Raw genomic sequence first — 21229 nt, forward strand, 5'->3', positions numbered from 1 at the left:
TTGGTCCAAAGATCACATGTTTGACAGACAATACCAAAACCTTTACTAAGCAATGTGGCTAAATTAAAAGTTGCAATAAAACCCAGGATTTGTGGATTTATTGATTCTTTGAAAACTATACCATAGACCAGCTAAGAAACTACGTTGATCTTAAGGTGATACTTTTTCATTTTGTCATAATTTCAGATGAAAAAGATTAGGCTCTGCAGCAAGCTATCTTTCAGCTTTCCCAAACTGCTTCTCAAGCGTATGAAACTTATTCCATAGAGCTCAGAGAGTTTCTCAGCTAAATCCTCTTCATTACTAGTGATAGCTGTGGCTTTCTAAAGGGCAACACATTCTCACTTCAGTTAGCATTTCCCCGGGAGAATAAAAGGCAAGAATGATCTCTAAAGCAAATGGAAAGACAAAACCTAGGCATTTAGCCCCCTGTTATTTTAAGGTCCATTTATCTTTCCATTTCTGGGTCACCTCCTTTAAGTGTCCTTTTGTTTTCTCAATACAAGCTCTGAAGATGTCAAATACACTTCAGTCAAGAGAAGAAATAACCGTGAGGTCTGAAGGATGAAGCCTTCAGTGCAGAGACGTTTGAGTACTCATCTGGGAAAGACAAGCTGAATAACAGTACAATTTATCATAAAGCGGCTGGGTCAAACATAAGGCTGTGAAAGCCGTATATGAAATTGTGAGCTTCTTTTTAATTGCACAAAAAAAAAGAGGACTTGTGCACATGGAAATCTTCATCAATTCTCATTTTAAAAGAATACTCACTTTTTTCAGCTATGTCCTAGATCTCACAACACAGATGAACCAGAACTGCAGGTAAAATAATTGCCTGGAAACTCTGCTCCTGTAAGTAATTACTCCATAAGTAGTTTCTTTTTCTTAAAATTTGCCTGAGCTCATTAGTTGGGCTGACTTCCTTAAGAAAATTCATCTACTTCTGTTCCAATCATTTATGAACAGATACATAAATATTTATGACAAATCATGAAACCATACTGAAACGATGCCGGATCCATATTACTTCTCTTGCAAAACCTGTCTCAGCTTCAAACTGCACAGGAAAAGATATGGTAAAAAACAACATGAAACTGCTCATCCTAGCACACACCTGGAACAACATTGTCCTGTTCTTCTCGGAATCGGAGGGCTGAACATGACTGGGTGCACTTGCATGTCTTCTGCGTGGCTGTATTTTCAGGTTTGTGTCGTGAACCCTTCTTTGCATAACTGCAGTGACACTGCTGCACCGGGTGCGAAACTCTTGCTGCTCGTCAAAGCCAGAGTCCTCTAAAATTCGCTCTGGAAATGAGCCACGAGTGCTGGCCAGGTTGGTCAAGTTGGTCTGGCTGCCAACTGTAAACATCGCAGCGTGCCCTGCAGTGTTATTTGGGCTGTCCAGCTCCTCAAATGGGCTATCCAATGGAGATGCTGGCACATTTCCTTCACACAGGGGTAAGTCCAAACTTGACTCGTTATTCCGCTGCTCATTTAATAGCTTCAGGCGCTGGCGCTCATGAAGGCTGAATTTCTCAATGCAATCATCAATTAGTGTGGAGGGAGCTTTCTTGTGAGCCACCGTCACCTTTCCACAGTACAAGACCTCAAATTTTTGAGAGTCATAGAAGGCATCTTCACTATCCTTATTTGGTTTGGCTTCTTCTTTCAGCGCTGCTTTGGAGACTTGCCTTATGCTGCTGATGACATCAGGAACCTATGGGACAGTTTGAAAGGTCTGTTTAGTAGCTACAAATGAGGTAGCACAGACAGAGGTAAGTCAACACATTTGTTAATGTAAGTATTTCCACAATTTATTTCTTCAGTAGAGTGCCACTAGCTTCTTGGCTGACAATATAAAAAATAGTAAATTCTAAATTCTGTATAGGCAATTTATGCAGGAATCAAAGCAAGTAATTTTTTATTTTTTTTTACTGGAACCTGTTTCAGAACATAAGGTTTAAAATTACCAGAAAGTCTACTGACAAATGTTCACTTTTTTTTTTTTAACTGAGACTGCCTTCTCTTTTCTGTAGTCCTCTTCCCACATTAGCATCTCTTGCTGATGTATTTTGCATAAGGCCATCACTGTTTCTTTGTTTCTATTTTGCTGAGTCAGATATTCTATTCTTAGGTCAATTGTGGAAACGGTTTGGTGAAAGAGAGACCAGCAATCCTCAACAGTTTCAACAGACAGTTTTGGAATGTAGGCAGCAAGCGTACAGAAATTTTACCAAAGTACCATGTACAATTGCACTAGCTCTCGTTTATTATGTACTACAAAAACCTCACCCCATCCACCCTATGACATAGGTTACTTTAGGGTCACACTTCCCTGCTGCCTCAGTCATCACGCAATTAAGAAGCACACCCAAATGTCTCTTCTCCATCATTCTTACTTACAGATTCCTACTATACCCTGTAAGGCCAAACAGTTCCCCAGTAGAAACTCTTTATTTCAGCCCTGTATTATCCAGTCTTTTAAGGCCACATGGTGGTTCTTCCATTTTATCCCAACCACCTTGGGAGGATGTCTGCCTTCAGTGTCAACGTATTTACTATGTATGCAACCTCCTTTTTGTTTTACCTTCACTAAAGAAAACAAGGATTTATCCAACTCCACTGACCACGGATCAGTGATTCTAGTTGCTCTTTCAACAGCACCTCCCCCCTCTGCTTAACCAAATCTCTTTCTCACCAGGTCTCATGTTCTCTGGAAGGATAACGAATGGCATCCCATTACATGCATTGGGGAAGTTACTAGTGACAATGAGAGCAAGAGAGAATATCTATCTGATTTTCTTCACAAGAGAAATCAGTTCTCAACACCCACCTAATCCCGTGCAAGATAATATGTGATAAAGTGTTTCACAGTATATTTTTTTTTTTAATGGAAAAAATAACTCTGAAGTCATACCTTAGTAAATAATCCATGCTCCCTACAGTATCTCTTTCTTTCAGTCACAGTACCAGTTGAAACTTGACAATGAGGCAGTAATCTCATATGCCAATACTTTTGCAAGTCACAGTGGAAAAATTACCTCGTCTTAATCCCCGTCTCCCGTTACACATTCCTCATCCATTGGGCATTCAACTTAAATCTGTTTCCAGTTCATTTATTGCAAAATGAAGTTAATTACCCTAAAATCTACTGATCGTTTGGCTTTCATCCCTATAGACATCATCATCATCTCAGTTTTCAGTGAGGCTAAAAGTTAGTCTTGATACGACACAGATACTAGAGTGTATTTAATCTTCACTCATTCTCACTACCGGGCTGCTTCACCATCGCCCAAGGTGCACATCCTCCCAGCCACGCCAGCTCAGCTGGACATGGACAATTCTCCCTTTATACATCCTAGTTCATACTCCAAGATCCAGCTCTTTTTCTACTGACCAGTCCTCTTATTCTTTCTATGGTCTGTGCTTAAAGAAGCTCTAAAGTTTAAATGCCCTAACTCTCTATTTTAGGAAAATTCATAAGCTAGCTGTCTTTTAATTAACACTTTCCTTTTTAGAATCTAGAACCTGTTGCAGGACAATTCACTTGTACTTGAAGTAGAGTGACAAATGATAATTCTATTCAAAACGCATAAGTTTTGAATAGAATTCACAGTCAACTGGGATAAATAGTGTCAGTTATTTAATTGGCAACTTGGATTTTTAAAAAAAGCGTACCATCACTTCCACTCCAATAACTGGGTTCTGCCACTTACTCATCACTTTTAAGATAAAAGACTGAAGAAGAAATTCTTAAATCTTTCTAATAACACGCAATAACCTCCTAACACTTCCTACCCCCCTGCCAGCAAATGTCCAAACGGGCTGAGGATAAGACACTACCAACTGCACCATAATAGCATTCCCCCTCCATCCCCTCCTCTCTCAGAGATCTCCCCCACAAGCATATACACAGAGTCTTAAGCAATTGCAATTCTACTTAAAACACACCACCCTACCATTCTGCTGTTTATCACTTGGTTTTACTCCCATCTTTTCCAGATCATGCATACTCTTTAGACACTAGTATTCAAGTCGTAATTACTATTTCACAATCCCTGCTTCCTGTATAGCTTTTGGTTCTACCCATCACATACATTGCTACAGTATTTTCACTTCAGCATAGATGGATCCTAGCATTAGAGCAGAGGTTTCAGCTCATACTGCCCAACCAATTCTTATTTCCTGCTTTGTTTAGCCAACATTTTTTACGGGCTATGTTATTTGTCAGAGTGCACCCTCATCAGTCTTCACCTTTTTCCTATTTTTTTTTTTAACCTATCCACAGAATTAGAGTGACAAATCAAGGTGAAAAACTGAAACTCATTTATCTCCATAGTTACGAATACTTCTCTTATACACAGATGAAGAGGAAAACAATGTAATACAGGGATATCAAAATGGACAAGAAACATCTGTCAGACAGTCCAGAACCAGTTCCAGATGCTTATTGGTTGTTTCATGGATTCTCTAGATAGTATAGTATGGTATGAAAAACAGCTTCAAGTATAAGATACAAGAGAGATAACATCATTGCTAGGCAATTAGCCATACATATGGATTTTATTGGTCTTTAGTGTAAGGAATAACTGTGAACTGATGATGATGTGTAAAACGATTGACAATGTGCCAGCTCATACTGTTAGACCTGATCCTCTTCACTTCCAGAGTAATACTACCTTATCAAGAACCAAGTGCCACTACCATCTGAGACACACCTGATCAGATTACTATATTTTCATTTAATGTTTTGACTTTGGTCAAAAAACATAACTGGGATCAAGTGGAGTCTAAACAAGAGTTTGTATCTATGTTTTCATGAATTGCAAGATACAGGAAAAGTTACACAATTATCAAGCATAGCAACCATCCCAATGTGGCTTTCTACACATTTCTTGGACATACATCATTGGGTTTTGACATTTTGCTCCTCTGTAAATCAAGAAGCCCCTGTCACAAAAGTTTCGCCATCAAAGTTGTGTAACTTTTTTGGATTTGGGTATTAGCTTATTACCTGTTAATGCTGAAATTGCAGGGCAAAGTTGGACAAGACCGTAAGCAGAACGGAGATTTTAAAAGACTGAATTAACAGGATGAAACTACTTAACTACTTTTAGAAATCAGTTTAGCAATATTAAGATGACAGACTCCTGAAACATTCAAAACTTAGTAATGTGTTTCCAAGTTCTAGTATTTCCTTGCAGCAGTCTCATGAAATTAAGCAGCCAAAGGGGAGAAATAGGATTCTTATTCCTGAGGCCCACAGATCTTCCTGGACATACACTACCAGCTGTCACAGTAGAGCAAAACAAAAAGGTTAAATGAGTTATCACTTAGTTTTTCAGCATTCACCTGTACATGAAGAAAATAAATATTTAAGCAATTAATTTAACATACTCAGAATTTTTGTCACCAAGTCTTGAAGACAGTTATATCAAAGGGAGACTGAAGTAGAGGGGGATAGGCAGTGTATTTGCAGAGCGAGAGGGGCACACTTCCAGCTGAATCAAACCCAGTGGTACTAGTGCTAGGACAAGGCAGGAAGATTTAATTCTCCCATGCTTTCCCTCTCCCAGAAAATGGGATGGTCTAGAGGCCTATCACCTTTTCCAAATATTTGCTGGGCAGAGGAGAAGATGATGACTACGTCCCAAAGGGAGTTGCAGAGAGCTTCTCAGGCAGAAAGGCAGGAGCCGACGGTGCCATGCCAGGACACCAGCTCTCAAACCAGAAGGAGAAAGCAGAAACATAATGTAGGCCATGCCTATAGGTATTATTCATGAAGCCCCCCTAAACTGTTGAGAAGTAGCAGACTATTACATGAAGTGGAACAACAACAACAAAAGTTAAATTTAAAAAAAAAAAAAGTAGTACAGTGACAATACAAGCTTGTTAGAAATAGACACATTCCCAGTCTATACAAATTAATACTATAAGCATCTTAAACTGACATTCTGAACTTTAATTATCCAATATTTTGTATTTGTTGACCACAGAATGTAAAAAAGTCTACTAACTTCTCACTTTAAGTGCCTATGAGAAGAAGAGGATGAGCCCCCAGGCAGAAGCTGCAAGGTCCTTAGGAACTAAAAAACGCATCACCACACAAAAAAACCCTGAAAGCGGTCAGAAAAAGAAACAAAGATCCTGACAAGCTTCATGAAGAACTATACACATATGGTATATTATCTAGATGAAGGGACTAAACAACACGCTTACTCAAATACGTTGGAACAGCACACAAAGCTCTATCAAGTACAACAGTGACCCCACGCTTAAGCAGTTACATGGACACTGAACTCTGTCAGGTATTCATAAATTGATACCAAACTTAATGGACACAAGAGCTTCAGATGAGCTTCTCTCCCCTCCAGAACGTCAAGAGACTTTCAGGAGCCAACAGTGACATATGAACTTTAAAGACCCTTGAAACAATGCTCATAGTAACTCCTAAATCTCTGAATACAGCTAAGAGAACTCAGAATAGCAGAGATCATTCCTCGGGGCCTGTACCAAAATCCCCACAAATGCAAGAGGCCAAAAAGACAAGGATGGGCAGTGGGAATCATAAGTACAAGAGTAGACCATGATACTAGTTCTGCTCCACAGTATGAGGAACACTCCAAAACTTGGTTGAGGAGAAAAGAAAAAAAGAAAAGAAAAACCACACACGCAACAAAAACAACAAACCACACCACCAAAACCAAACATACAAGACTGTGGCAAGTAAGAGGAGCTTCATAATGACATTAAAAGAGGCAATATTTCACTTCAGGGAAACAGGATTGATCTAGTAAGTCTAATTAAGTAGAGAAAAAAAAAGACCACTTGGGAATCCAAATTGAATTTGTTATTATTCATATTTGAGTAGAATAGGATTGTACTCTTCAGCCAATTAGATCTGATTCAATACATGGCGATTCAATAAGCAAAGTTAGCTGTACTCAAAACAGATGGCGCTGCTCAAGTTTTGCATCACCTACAATAAGCTTCAGCTCTGAATATAAGCAGCAAAGCACGATAGGTGTTATACTGTCACAAACTCTGGTTACTACAGACAGTAGGGTTTTGGTAAGCTGAAACTAATGACAACATCCATTTTAGCTAAACGGTCCCCCAGTCTATTCCATTTGCACCTTACACCCCCTTCGCCCCACCTCCCCCATGACCTTGGTTATAGACCTTATGAGCTACTGCAGTACATCATCCATTTGGCCAGCTAGCATAGAATAAGGCTGCAGCACTTAGGTCTGGCTAGAAGACAGATGTATTAATACCCTAGATCTCCTAATTCCAGCTCTGCAGTTCATGGGCTCCATCCATTTCTGTCCCCTGCGACTAGACCTACAACAGAGTCAATACATAATGGAGAGCAAACACCTTTCTCGCGTCTAAGTAGTACACTATTCAAAGTGCATGTGAACAGTACTCCCAAGAACCATTCTACTATACATCAAGAAACTTCACTGTGTTCAACACAGAAACACATTTTCATGCTGGAAATGCCAGTTTAACTGATGTAACTAATGCAGGCTCTTTTATTTGACTTGATTAAAACCAAAGGGAGGACTACAGGAAAATAAATAACGTCAAATATAAACTTGCTTTGCACATCTTCTCATGTCATGCAACTAGGTTTTTGTTAAGATTAATTCTAACTTTATCAACCCTGCCTTAAAACCCCCAAAAAAAGAACTTCAGTTATGAGGTGTCTATCACCAATATCTTGAAGTTGCAAAACAGAGAGGCTATCAAGCCTACTAAATCGTGCATACTGCAGCACAGCACTAGAACAGTTTGCCACAACTCTAGAATAGGCAGAGTACCTCCATGGTGATACTGCACACCTTCTTGAACAGCGGTGGCAGAAGTTGAAGCATAAAAAAAAATGAAATAAATAAAATACTCTCTTTAAATTTACAACAGCCCCCAATGAACAGAGGTGGAAGTCCCCTTTTTGCTGGAGGGATAACATTCAAATGCATCCTACAGTAATTACCAAGCCATGCTTTCAATTTTAATCCAAACTTAGAACTTGAACGCTACAGATATTACAAAGAAGAAAATTCACTTGCTCTATATCATTGTTTCCACAGCTGGACAGACTTTCACTGTGCAGAGAAGCTGCAGCTCTTGTTAGTTTGTTTCTAGCTTCTACATGGAAAATTTCAGTCTGGAATTTATTAACAAAGCAGAGCCCCTCTTCATACCATAAAGCTTATAAACATTAGCATGACTGTGAAGTACTAATCTAACAAACATGGCCTAACAAATCTGGCTACTTAATGACGGCAGTCCTAGCAAGGCGATTATTTTCAAAGCAAGGAAAAAGCTGGGCCCCTCTCACTCCATCACCACACAAGCTGCAGCGTCAGATCCCTTTCGCCAGAGAGACGCAAGATGAATGAACTTCACACACACGTGCACACTAGGAGCAGTCAGTACCTTCTGCTGTAGGCTCCAGTTCAGAAGCAGAGGCATGTCCAAGCAAAACTGTCACCAAACTTTGGTGTCACGAACATGAGGTCTCGGCAGCAGATTCCTGTGATAAGTGAGTGCAGAAAGCTCCCACTCTCACAAAGGGCTGGCAGTGCTGTCGCAGCATTTCCTCCGGCTCGGTTCGTGATATCACGGCACAGCCAGAGCTCCGCGCAGCAACCGTTACTGCTTCAAAAGCCAAGTATTTCCTGACTTCAGGCTGGAAGCGCCCGCGCTGCCTTGGATTTGAATAGTCTAGCTATTTACACTTAAAAATGAACAAAAGAGAAACAGGATACCGTACAGAAATCAACACCCCGTGCTTTGCTCATTATTGAAAGAGTTTGACAGCTATCAATTAGAAACCAGCGCAACGGGAGAAAAAGTTGGGAGCAATTGGACATGACTCTCCTTTCAGTTAGTGTTAAGTTGCAAGATAGGAGAACCCAGCCACAGCAGTGAAACGCATACAGAGACAAAATAAGCCACACAGCACATCCTGCTACGTATCAGGCATTCAACACTGAGGCAAAGTTTTTTATCTTACACAAAAACACACCCAAATGCTAGCCAAAGTGCAGATATCAATAACTATTCTCAAACAGAAAGAAGGGTGGGAGAGGGGAATGAAAAAATACGTTTTCTTTTAACTGCTGTAAGTGTTTTTACTGACATCCCATTAGTACAGCACTGATCATCCAGACCTTTTGTACTACTAAGTCTACAGCAGTCTGCTGCTTCACATGCTGGTGACAGCGCTCCACTTAACAGTTTTCACCATTAAAAATGCATCTTTCTGATAAAGAGATAAAAGACCAGATCAGAGTGATTCAATCTATGAAGTCACACAACCAATTTGCTGACTTTGTATATGCTAGAGCTATTTAGAAACTAGAACAGAAGAATTTGTCTTCATCAGCTGACTTAATACTGAAGGAATACCAACCATCTTTGGTTTTACAGAAATGAGGAAGATCTGTAGCCAAGAGAAATGCCATGACAAAGGCAAAAGAACAACAGGCAAATTGCTAAGCATTTCTATAATGCACCTGCACTTAGTGTACTTCTAAAAATACAGTTTAGAAAACACAAAGTCAGTTTCTCAGCAGGCAGTAATAAGCATCTGCCATCAACTCCGATTCATTCTTCTGCAAGTCTGGGCTAACAAAACACAAGCCCAATAGCAAGAAAGCTGTAACACAGGGGCTGGCAAAAATACACCCTGTGAAAGCAGCTTTTGGAGCTTCAAGCTGACAGTCACCCCTGGCAGCCCATGCTTTCACGTTTCTGCTGTTCTCCATGGGTTTATGAGTGTAGCCAAAGCTTACAGCAACAGAAAACACACAAGGAACAAGTCAAAAACGCATTAAAGAATTGCATATAGTAAAGTTTTGCTTTCAGGAGACAGGGTCGTCTTCCTATCTGCCTGGCCTGTATTTTTTTCCAGGTGACTGGTCAGCACCCCATTAGGTTTGTTTCTAGAGAGCTACTACAGAGCAACGCACTTATCTTACTCTGACATTGAACCTCATGCCATATATTGGGGAGGTCACATACTCCTGCTGAAGGCAAAGCTGAAGACTACCACTAAACCAGCCTAGAGAGAAAGAGATTTTTAGATAGGTAAAATAAAGTAAAATTCAGTTCTCAAAATTATTCTTACTTGAGATCAACTCAGGAATTACTTGTGCTATTTAGTTTTGATACAGTCACTGGGCAGAAAAGTCTACAGCAGTTGCACAGCTTACACTTAGAGAACCTAGCACATTACCTAATTTGCAACTGGAAACTTGTGGATCACCTAACACCTTCTTCGTGCTACACATGCAGATAAGATGCTGCTTTGCCAAGTATCCAAATTTAAATAAGCAGTATAATGACAGAAGGTGGATCAGGTTACTTAACAGGAAGGAATGTGTAAGAGCTACAAGATTGTTTGGATGCCTAGGGCGAGACAACAGATGCCTTTTTTTATACTTGCATGCAAGCACTCTACAGTAGTATATCAAAGAACTTCAGTGATGGCAGTGACAGCAGAGCACAAGAGGGACATTGCTTTAAGTAAGGAAGATTCTTGCATTCGTTATTTCACTCCTATGTTTAGGCCAGACAAACTTAGCCTTTTCCGCCTTCATGATACAGCTCACACTCATGCTGCTTGACTATGGTGCAACCCATGGAAGTGTCAGTACAGAGCTCTCATGACAATCCATATGTTCTTTGAGTACGTAGAATAGTCACCTACCACTTATATACTTTGAGCATAGGCAAGTACTCTTACATTTGTTTCCAAGTTTGGAACATAGTTCCCAGTTAAATATTTAGCAGAGTACAGCTTGCTTGTAACATCAGTCCATATTAAACTTCGCAACTGCTTTAACCCTAGGTTTTCAAAACTACGAAAGCACATTCAGATATTAACTAGGAATTTCCTCCTAAAAACTCTGCATTTTTAACTTAATTTCTAGTAAGAGATCTATTAAGAAGATGTTGTTTTTATGAACTTCATCATATTTAACACATACTCTATTTTTAAAAGGGCTTGCCTGAGAAGATAAGGCTGTCACGTGAACAATCCCAAACAATTAATACATTCTCTGCATTCACTTCCTTTTGGGGAGGGGAAAAAAATAAAAGCTACAGTTGGAGAGCTCATTGAAGCATTTTGCCCATTTATGGTCACTATCCACTTCTCAAAAACAGATCGGAAGATAGTGAACTTCATTTTAGCAGATTTAAGGTGCAAGTGCTAAGACTGAAATAAATGCTTCATACCTCATGTTTAAGAAAGTGGCAGAGGTTTTTAATTCAGTAGTTTTAGACAGAAGCTTCCAAGATTTTAATTTAAACACGTGAACTAACATGACTCACTATGGAAAAAAAAACCCACCTTGGAAAGCATGTTTTTCCCTAGTCAAGAGATCAAGGTTTCAGAACTCCTGCGTGGCAGACCAAGATGACTCCTAAAGTGAATATCAGCCCACATTTGGTTGAAGACTACTTGCATCTGATTTCCATGGACGCCACTACCTTTCTAACTTAGTTGCTACAATAACCACCTTCTTCTGTCACTGAAGCAGAAGATGGTAAGCAGTTAGTAATTCAGCACCCACTCCAGGAGATGGGAAAACTACAGACTCTATTCAGTCCAAGGGATTTAGTAGGTATTTATGTATTTGGTCAAGAAAGCCATGCACAGCAGTAACTTCTAGCCCCCTTAACAAGGCGAGAAGTTCCTCAATGACGTGATACCAAGGAGTTCGGTCTTTTCCTATTTGATGCTTTCCCAGAAACTCGACTGCAGTATTGAGAGGTTTCAAACTACAAACTTTCCTTAAAAGAGGCCCTGCATATAGAAAGATGGACATCAAGACAGCGTCAAGCAGCCAGTGACACTGCAGCAGAGACATAAAAAAGAGTTACTACCGGGTTCAAGACTCCTTTTCTCAAAAGGACATTCACTAAGAAACTGTGAAAGACAAACATACACGATTTATCAGACAGATAGAAAAAAAAAAATTGGATTGCAACCTAATAGCCTTTCAACAGCTTCTCCACCCCTGCCAAGTAACATTCATTAGTTTTCTAGTACTTTGGAAATACGCACCTGTACAAGTTCCAGCTCGTCTGGTAATCTCACAGTTCACAAGAGCAATTGCATTATCTTGCAACAGTATCGAATAGCTAAGCAACTAGTAGTTACAATTAACTTTTCCCAGGTAACAACCAGCAAACAACCCTAGCATAAACAGTGAAAGAGGTTTCAAAGCCATATTGATCCAGATGCCGAATTCCCAACGGCTTCGAAACCAGGTATCGGGCAGAGCAGGGAGATTCCACCTAACTAGAGTTCCTCCAGCACTGAAGCCCTGAATCACCGCTTCGCCTGACGGGGACAGAGGAATAATGGATACCACACCTGAAGGCAGAGCAAGCACACCACAAAACGCCAAGCGCCACTCTCGCTGGGAGTCACGATAGCCTAATCTTGTCAATCACTAATTGTTAAAAATACTAAGATTTCATCAGCTGCTTATGTTAGCTGTGAAAAGAATTAAATACAGTTAGATAGTCACCGTGTTCAGAAGTAAAACCGTTCAGAGACAGCTGAATGGGTATTTCAGATTTAATAGCTGAAAGTAATTAAGTTCACGGTTGTTTTACTTCTTCACACAGAAGAATTCCAGAAGAGATACAAAGTTACTGTTAATAATTAAAAAAAAAAAAAAAAACAAAAAACAAAAAACAAACCACCAAACCCAAAAATCCAACCCACAAGACCCAGGGGCAAAAGAAAAGGAAATGCTTTCCCAGAAAGCTTTGAGACAAATGAGTCAATGAAGTAAAGAGACAGCAAGGTCCTTTCAGAGGAACAGCTTCGTAAGGCAAGACTTTTGCTCCAACAGCGATATACATGGTGAATAAGGGTTTGATAAAGACCCATTAAATCATTTGCATACATTACCAAAAAACTTATAAGAGAACGTTTCGTTTTGTTTGTTAATCTGGGTTCTATAGAACTGTAGGGGAAAATGGAGCATAAAAGCATTCAGTTACTGGATAAGGAAGAAAACACAATAGGTGATGAATACGGAGAATCAAGACGGATGGGATGGAGTTGTTTCTGAGGGTACATGGGGACTTTCTGTTTGTTTTTTTAGGCAACATTTTCATATATCTGAGGTAAAGTAACTTTTGCAGCGCTTCACTAATTGCTACTCCTAGATACTGCTTGTTTCAGTACTGCTAAGCTTTATTCTCTCAGTGTAGCATGCCTAATAGATATTCTCAGTCAGCAGCTGCACAGCACTGCCCAACAGCATAAACAAGAAGATTTAGGGAACCAGCTTTTGGAATTGGCTCGAGTGTACACAGGTAAGCTGAATAGGCAGATTACATTAACTAACTACAGCTAACAATATTCATAGGAAGAGCAGCATAGGCTTTATCATGTCCCAGCAACAGGATCACAAATATACCCAGGATTTCTGGAATTTAAATTCATTATTAAGGCACACCAAAGCCCACACTGCTTCACCTTCTGTGGTACCATCTTCGTCTTACTAGTACTATTAGCACATCTTACTTGGGGCACCAATATATTAAGGTACGTTCCCTGCATGTAGGGGAGAAGGACAGCACAGCCCCAATGTCTAGGGCTCGGCAAGAGTACGCTGAGATATAACATAGCAATCCCCATCGCGTGGCTCTTGTCTGGCCTGGAAACTAAACTCCCATTTCTGGGCTGAAGGGGCAGGGGAGGACGAGAAGGAAAGAGTGGTTTTGCCACTGACACAACAGCATTCTTGTGACATTTAAATAAGGTATTTTGAAGGATAATATAAATCTCATTCCCTTCAGATTACTCCAGGAGTTTCTTAAATCATTTCAGCTAAGGTATTACTTGTCATGCTCAGCTACAACCAAAGCAAGATATGGCTTCAAGTAACTTAAAGTTTTATGAAAGAAGAGCTCGCATACTTATTTCTGAAAGGCGACAGTTTTCTCTGGACTTATGAACTTAAAACTCAGTTTATACATAATTACATCATTCCACAGCTGAAGCTATTTTTTTTTTTTTTTTTTTACACGTACAATAGCCCAGATTATGAAATATTTCTCTCTGCAACTGAAAATCAGTTTGCTGAAGAGAGTTAGCAGTGAACACGTAACTATTAACGGAAATCGTAAAATAAGCTCCCCTGAGGAGTGAATTTCATTCCTCCTGCCCATCAACTCTCCCTCCCCTGGGGGAGCTTAGCCTATCTGGGAATTATCTACATCAGGAATTTATTCTTGGCTGCATCTGGATGTCCTGTTCTCACTGAAGTCAAGGTTGAAACTTGTTTCACAAAACCAGCAAGGAAACACATCAGTTGTATCAATAAGAGCGAGTACATTTCATAATATATCCGTTCTGTGCTTCCCAGCATCGTATCCAGGAAGGCAAGATACGTCTTACTCACCACGCCTCAGTCTTTTGTGTGGTGGGATTCCCAAGCATGCCTTCCAGTGGCAGCTGTGACACCCTCAAGGGCTTCCAAAACAATTCCATACATTTCTATATGGTAGATACTGGTACACTTCAGGAAGGAACAACAGAAATCTCAACTCAAGGCTTACAACAAAAGTTACAGAAATATAGAGCACTAGTTAAGTTTATTATTCTCTAGGGAGCTTTTAAAACCATTTGGCATAGTCCCTGGTGCTGTAGTTTCTGTTTCTTCATGAGCTCTCAAGGACCTGAAGCTAGCATAGGATACAAGTTGGCTCATTTTTGTGTTTTTGCTCTCAGAAAAACTTAACATCTTGCATAAATTAGGTAACTTCAAAACAGAGTTATGATACAATGAAGCAGGTGTAACAGATTCATAGTTTAATCAAGGGAATTTTGTTAGAACTGTAAAAGTTCAGAAATTAATATGGACAGTCAGCTGGAAGCAAAATCTGAAAAACACACAATTCATTTGAGAACCCCAATTACAATTCATAGATCAAGACGGCAGTTTAATTCATAGGGATTTACATGAATAGAAATGAGTAAAACTGAATATATTAACATCTCCATATTTTTAGATGAATAGAAGACAAGTTGACCCAAGTAGAAAACTTTTTTTGTTTGGGGCTTTGCTTGTTGTCTTTTTTTGTTTGTTTATTTTTTGTTTTGTTTCTATTTTTTTTTTTTGAGGGGGGTGGGGGAAGACACGAACAACACACCACTATAAAAGGGTTATGAGGCATTGGAGCAAATAATGACAAAGTTGTAGGTGAAAGTACTAGAAAAACATAAGAACAGACAAGGTTTGCTCCCAAATCCAGTACCTGGTACATAAATAATTTCAAAGTGGCATATGAGAGTAGCTTTCTGCAGCGTTGCAACCTGCCTACCTGAGGCTGCTTTCCACAAACGCGTGAACCTGCATCCTGTACAGATTTTTACATCCTATTTCGCTTCATAGGAATACTGGGAACGACTAGCTCATACTTGGATGTTCAACCTAATATCACACTAAAAGTACTGCACTTCTGAAGAGTCTGCACAGTGATATAAAAGGAGCTGCTATTAACTCTACTACGTAAGACAGCTAACCTGCAGAGCGGAGATTTACATTTTTCTGGAATTAAACAGTTTGGAATTGCTCACCAGCATGTAACATTTGAGAAATTGTATTACTTTCTATTAGTAGCAGCTTCATGATGATTGTTTGCCCACTTTATTTAGATGATGCGTGCTCTGAGGCTGACCATAACGGACAGGGACTCTAGAAGGACATATAAAGTAGAGCTGCTGCAAGGAAATTGTACAGCTTAATAGCATTTTTTTTTATACATACGGTTAAAATGCTAATGAACAGCAAATTTAAAGCTTGTGCCCTCTTAAGTATTAAGAGCATAAGAGGAAAGCACTTTGAGGACCCAACAGAAATCAATCCATGTTAAGAACATGCTGAAATAAGAGCTAACCAAGGGGAAAATAAACAAAAAACCCCAAACTGTTACTTACAAATTCAGTCAGTTACTGAGACACAGAACAAAGCCCGTTATCAGTTGCTGGATTGACAGGTCTGAAATTTTTTAGGTACAATGAAGGAATGATAGTTTTTCAAGTTAAAAAAAAATTATCCAAAGTGTCAAAGCTGAGTGCTTATCACTTCTGGAAATCAGTCATTGGTTTAAGTGGATAAACAGGTAAGTAGGAGGCTAATTTTAAGGCAGCACTTCAGAGAGAAGGGAATGACAGATACACATCGTATAATAACATCCTAGTATTACACCGAGTGTTCTTAAGTGACATTAAAGTGAAATATAGGATTTAAGACATACAGAGCTTTTTCCAATGGCAAATATACTAATACTGTAAGATTCAGATACTGGTGAAGAACAACTGGCAGTGCTAGTATTTTATTTGGGTTTTTTTTGTACCTATGAATATAGGCAGGAAATTAAGATCAAACTGAGGTCAAGCTGCTGTAATATACGTTGAGTGTAGTAAGTATTTTGCCAGAAATAAACAATGCAGAGTCATCTTTGCAGGCAACTTTTGCCAAGAGTCCTGTATTGTTAATATATAGCTACACCAATTGTTTGCTGTGAATTCGCAAGCAATTAAGAACTGTTCATGATGCACAAGCTCCACAAATAGCCCCACCTCAATAACACCTAAGGGATGCACACTTACCACTCAGAAATTAGGATTCCCCCAGGCTTTAAATTATGTCTTATTTCATAGTCACAGTAAGAGCTGTCACTTATTCTTCTAAGAAAAAAAAAATATATATATACTTGTATAATTTTACCCAGTTTATGGAATACTCTACAGTTTCATTCTGCAAAAAATGTGATACAGACAGTTGGAATAATATTTATGTACTACAGAAGGATTTAAAAAGAGAACCTTTATTTGCTTTATAGTTGTGATGCATCAGCTTCAGAATTTACAAGATTCTTTGCACGGAAAAAATCTGTGGAAACCAAAAATAGATACTTGATGGAGAAAGCAAGAACCCACTGCTTTTTATTAATGTTATTCTGAGTTTTGTTCTTTTGGGGTTTTGATTTACCATGCTTTTCAGGCGGAAAAAAGGACCTGCAGCTATAGGAGCTGTCAAATCCTGAGACCTGATATTGTGGTAAAGAACAGAGTATCTATTAGTTAAACTTCTACAAACCATGTACAATGTTAAAATGTGGAATAATATAGCGCTTCGGATTCTGCAGTTCTTGGAAGGCACATACCTGGAACTAGATTCATGCAGCTAACAGCTTAGTAATACTGGCATAGGGAGAAAAAGCATGTAATTACTGATACAGTACTAGTCCTCTCAGACCAAGTAGAGGTTTGCCTTCAGAGCAAGGCCTGATATTTTAAGGCATGAAATTAGTTTGGGGAAAGAGATGAAAAAATAAGCAACTCCAGCTGCTAAAAGCACACCCACACTTGCTGTCAACCCCCAAACTCTCAAGCACCTATCAAAACTGCAGCCGACAAAACAGCATAAGGGTTTCTTACCCCGTAATTATATGAAGCATGATTAGAAAGCTTCAAATTTACAAGAACAATTACCCCAGAGGACAGATGAAACTCCTACCATAAGGGGACACCCCCTTAACGGCTGGTCCTTAGAAGGCTTCTTACATGCAGCTGCGAAGGAAGAGATACACCTGGAAGCTGAGATGCTGAAGGGTTTCCCCACCACCACCTTCCCAGAATTTTTTCAAGATATCACATCAAAAACGTTTACTCCTAATTATTTATCGCTATAGTCGCATACAATTACGGTTGCGGACATTGTTATGTTTCTACAAGGCTTGGCTATATGCTCATACCCACAGAAGGTAAGAGCATACTTCCACACACTCATTTACCAAAATCAAGTTTTTGGTAACCCAGCTTTACACGGTGTTTTCACAGGCTTCACAAGCAGACTTTCCCCGAATACAGACTAAGAACCATGGCTATGAGACGTTACCCAGCAGCTGCTGCTCAGAAACTGGCTAAAATGGAGTTTCAGAGCCCTTAAATCCCTAGATAATTTAAAAGTATCCAACAGACTGAATAGGGAAGGGAGCTGCTCTTTATAATACAACAGGTCCCTTCATCACATTAAGAACAAAGCCGTATTTATATTAGTTCACCGCTTATCTGAACACCACCCCACGCTATCTAGCAAAACATACATCGTGCTTTTGTGATAACATACCCCATGCTAAGGCAGCCTTACTTTTCCACAAGGACACAAACACATGTCCCGAGCCCCAGTACAAGCACCACAGAAACAGCCGATTTTGGGTTCAGCTTGGATTTAATCAGCAGCCGCTCAGTAAAGCCTCTGCGCATCCACAAGTCTGAAAGAGAGCTAGCTGAAGAGCCAAACGTTTTTAGACTGATGTTACTTGCATAGCATATTATTACAAAATTAATCAAATTATGTACTGTGCTTAAGTCCTGCATTCACTTTGATAGTCTAAGTTGATGAGGACAGAACAAACATGATGATGGCAGAGAAAGCTCAAAACGAAATGAGGGATCCAAAGCCTGGTTGAGGTTTATTTGGGTTTGGTTGCATTGTTTGGGGGTTTTTTCTCCCTCTTCTGAATCATAGAATGTGTTGCGTTGGAAGGGACCTTTAAAGGTCATCTAGTCCTACCCCCCTGCAGTAAGCAGGGACATCTTCAACTAGATCAGGTTGCTCAGAGCCTCATCAAGCCTGGCCTTGAGTGTCTCCAGGGATGGGGCCTCCACCACCTCTCTGGGCAACCTGTTCCAGTGTCTCACCACCCTCATTGTAAAGAACTTTTTCCAAATGTCTAATCTAAACCTACCCTGCTCTGGTTTAAAACCATTGCCCCTCATCCTATCGCTACATACCCTTGCAAACAGCCCCTCCCCAGCTTTTCTGTAGGCCCCCTTCAGGTACTGGAAGGCTGCTATAAGGTCTCCCTGGAGCCTTCTCTTCTCCAGGCTGAACCACCCCAACTCTCTCATCCTGTCCTCATAGGAGAGGTGCTCCAGCCCTCGGATCATCTTCGTGGCCCTCCTCTGGACCTGCTCCAACAGGTCCATGTCCTTCTTGTGCTGAGGGCTCCAGAGCTGGACACAGTAGAATGAAAATCACAGAATGAGTGCAAAACCTTCACGTTTTCCCCTGAAGAGCTAAAACCTAGTGCCAGCTGTGGTCAACTAGAGTTACCAGAGGGCCTACAAAATTAGTCTAAAGGGCTGAAAGAAACCCTACATCCTGCATACAGGGAAAAGGGGCACGCCAAAATAATTAAGACCTCAAGTTTACCTTTCGAAGTAGACACTTCTAACTACTGCTTCCCTCTCCAAAAAGCCACAGTGAGTTAGAAGCCTGCAAGCCCCTCTTAGATAATTAAAAACTGGATGGTGTATTTGGTGTAGGTGGCAAGACGTCGGTAGCAGGGGCGGTCTCTGTGAGGAGAGGCCGGGGCTGCCCCGAGCCGGACGCAGCCAGTTCCAGCCGGCTCCAACCGACCCACCGCAGGGCAACGGCCCAGCCCCGCAGCCAAAACGGTGGCACTTCGGGGAAAATGTACTTAAGACGGGGCAAAAAAAAAATAAAAAAAAATGCCACACATGCAGAGGGAGGAAGAAAGTGTGAGAGACAGCTCTGCAGACACCAAGGTGAGAAGAGGAGGTGCTCCATGGTGGAGCAGGGGTTCCTCTGCAGCTCCTAGAAGAGAGCACGCTGGATCAGGCTCTCCTGACGGGAACGGCAGCGCCTGGAGGACCCACACTGGATCAGGGGAACAGCATGAGGAGGAAGGAGCCATTACAGACTGAACCCAAACCCCATTTCCCTGTGCTGCTCAGGGTTGGAGAAGGGGGAGGCAGAGGTGAAGGAGTGAAGTTAAGCCCAGGAAAGAAAAAAGTCTATTTTCCACCGAATCAAGCCCGTCTTGTCCATGATGGTAATTGGCAAGCAATGTCCCCATCTTTGCCTCAATTCACAAGCTTCTCCACCCTATTGGAACAGGCTGCCCAGGGAAGTGGTGGAATCGTCATCCCTGGAGGTATTTAAAAGACGGGTAGAGGTAGTGCTTAGCAATATGGTTTAGTGACGGTTTTGGTCAGTGTTAGGTTGACGGTTGGACTGGATGATCTGAAAGGTCCCTTCCAATCTAGGCAATTCTACGGTTCTATTTTCTCCTCCATCCGGTTGGGGAGGGCGTACGAGTGAGCGGCCAGGTGGGTGTCTGGCTGCTGGCTAAGGTTACCCCAGCACAAATGGTTGAAAACCAGAGACACTTAGGATTTTTCATTACTATCCACATGCTGCTAAATAAACTTCTTATTTTTCACCCTTCAAACACAGCCTGGTTTTACACCCAGATTTTTCAAATTGTTATACAGCATAGCGTGGATGACCAACACAGTAACAGTCACCGAACTGAAAAGCTAATACAGGTCCCTACCATGTGCCTTTGCTACCGGTGGCCAACTGACAGACAACCAAGGGGGCAGACTTCAAACATTAATCCAGAAAGTTAACACTTCGCAACAACTAATTCTGCCTCCACGCCTGCTGCTTAGAGCAGCACCTCGATTCCAGGCCTATTCTCATGCGTCTGGGTGCACACCACTGCTTGATTTTTATTCTGATTTAAGATTTTTGCATCTTAACCTTTACATTTTTACATCAACGGCCGCATTCAAACTGAGTGTCTCGGCTAAAAGCTTCCCATTTAGACGGCCAGAAACCAGACTGCAAGACTTTTTTTTTCCTTCCAAATAAGGTCCTAAAGTCATCAAGAAAGGGGACAAGAGACACCCAGCAAAGGTGCAGTAAGTAAACCTTGCAACCTAAAGCACAGTGGGCTGTAGAGTGGTTGGCAAAGGAACAGAGGTGTGGCCGAGAAGCTATAATGTCCATCCTCACTCCTGCTATTTGCTATATTCTAAGGGTTCACTGAGGACCCTCTGAAAGTGCTTTTAATTTTAAAAGCAGAAGCTACTAAAGTATTCATCATTTTATTCTGAAGGGGAAAAAAAACCCCACAAAATTTGTTTACTATAGTGTTCATTATATTGACAAGTGCAATCTCATTTCTTTGGCAGATCTCTCAAGTAAGTTTGCCAGTAAAAGGTTAAGGTTATGATATTGAATTTGTTAGAGTCTAACTGCTTGAGTGAAAAAGAAGAACTTGCTTTTCCAAGACACTCCAGAATGAAATGAAAAATAGAGACCTCTGCTCTTTCTGGCAGTAAACTCTCCCTTGCCCCAGCATT

At 40.6% G+C, this 21229-nt stretch overlaps 1 protein-coding gene across 1 annotated transcript in view; it reads right to left on the reverse strand.

Moving 5' to 3' along the window:
* TBC1D4 (TBC1 domain family member 4) overlaps nt 1-21229 on the reverse strand; it is a 114051-nt gene that overhangs the window by 44573 nt on the left and 48249 nt on the right. Inside the window, exon 2 of the mRNA XM_054189082.1 lies at nt 1115-1717. Coding sequence (XP_054045057.1) covers nt 1115-1717 — 603 coding nt within the window. The remainder of the gene's footprint in view (nt 1-1114; nt 1718-21229) is intronic.

Source organism: Rissa tridactyla, chromosome 1 (genome assembly GCF_028500815.1).
Source record: "Rissa tridactyla isolate bRisTri1 chromosome 1, bRisTri1.patW.cur.20221130, whole genome shotgun sequence".
Classification (NCBI taxonomy): Eukaryota; Metazoa; Chordata; class Aves; order Charadriiformes; family Laridae; genus Rissa; species Rissa tridactyla.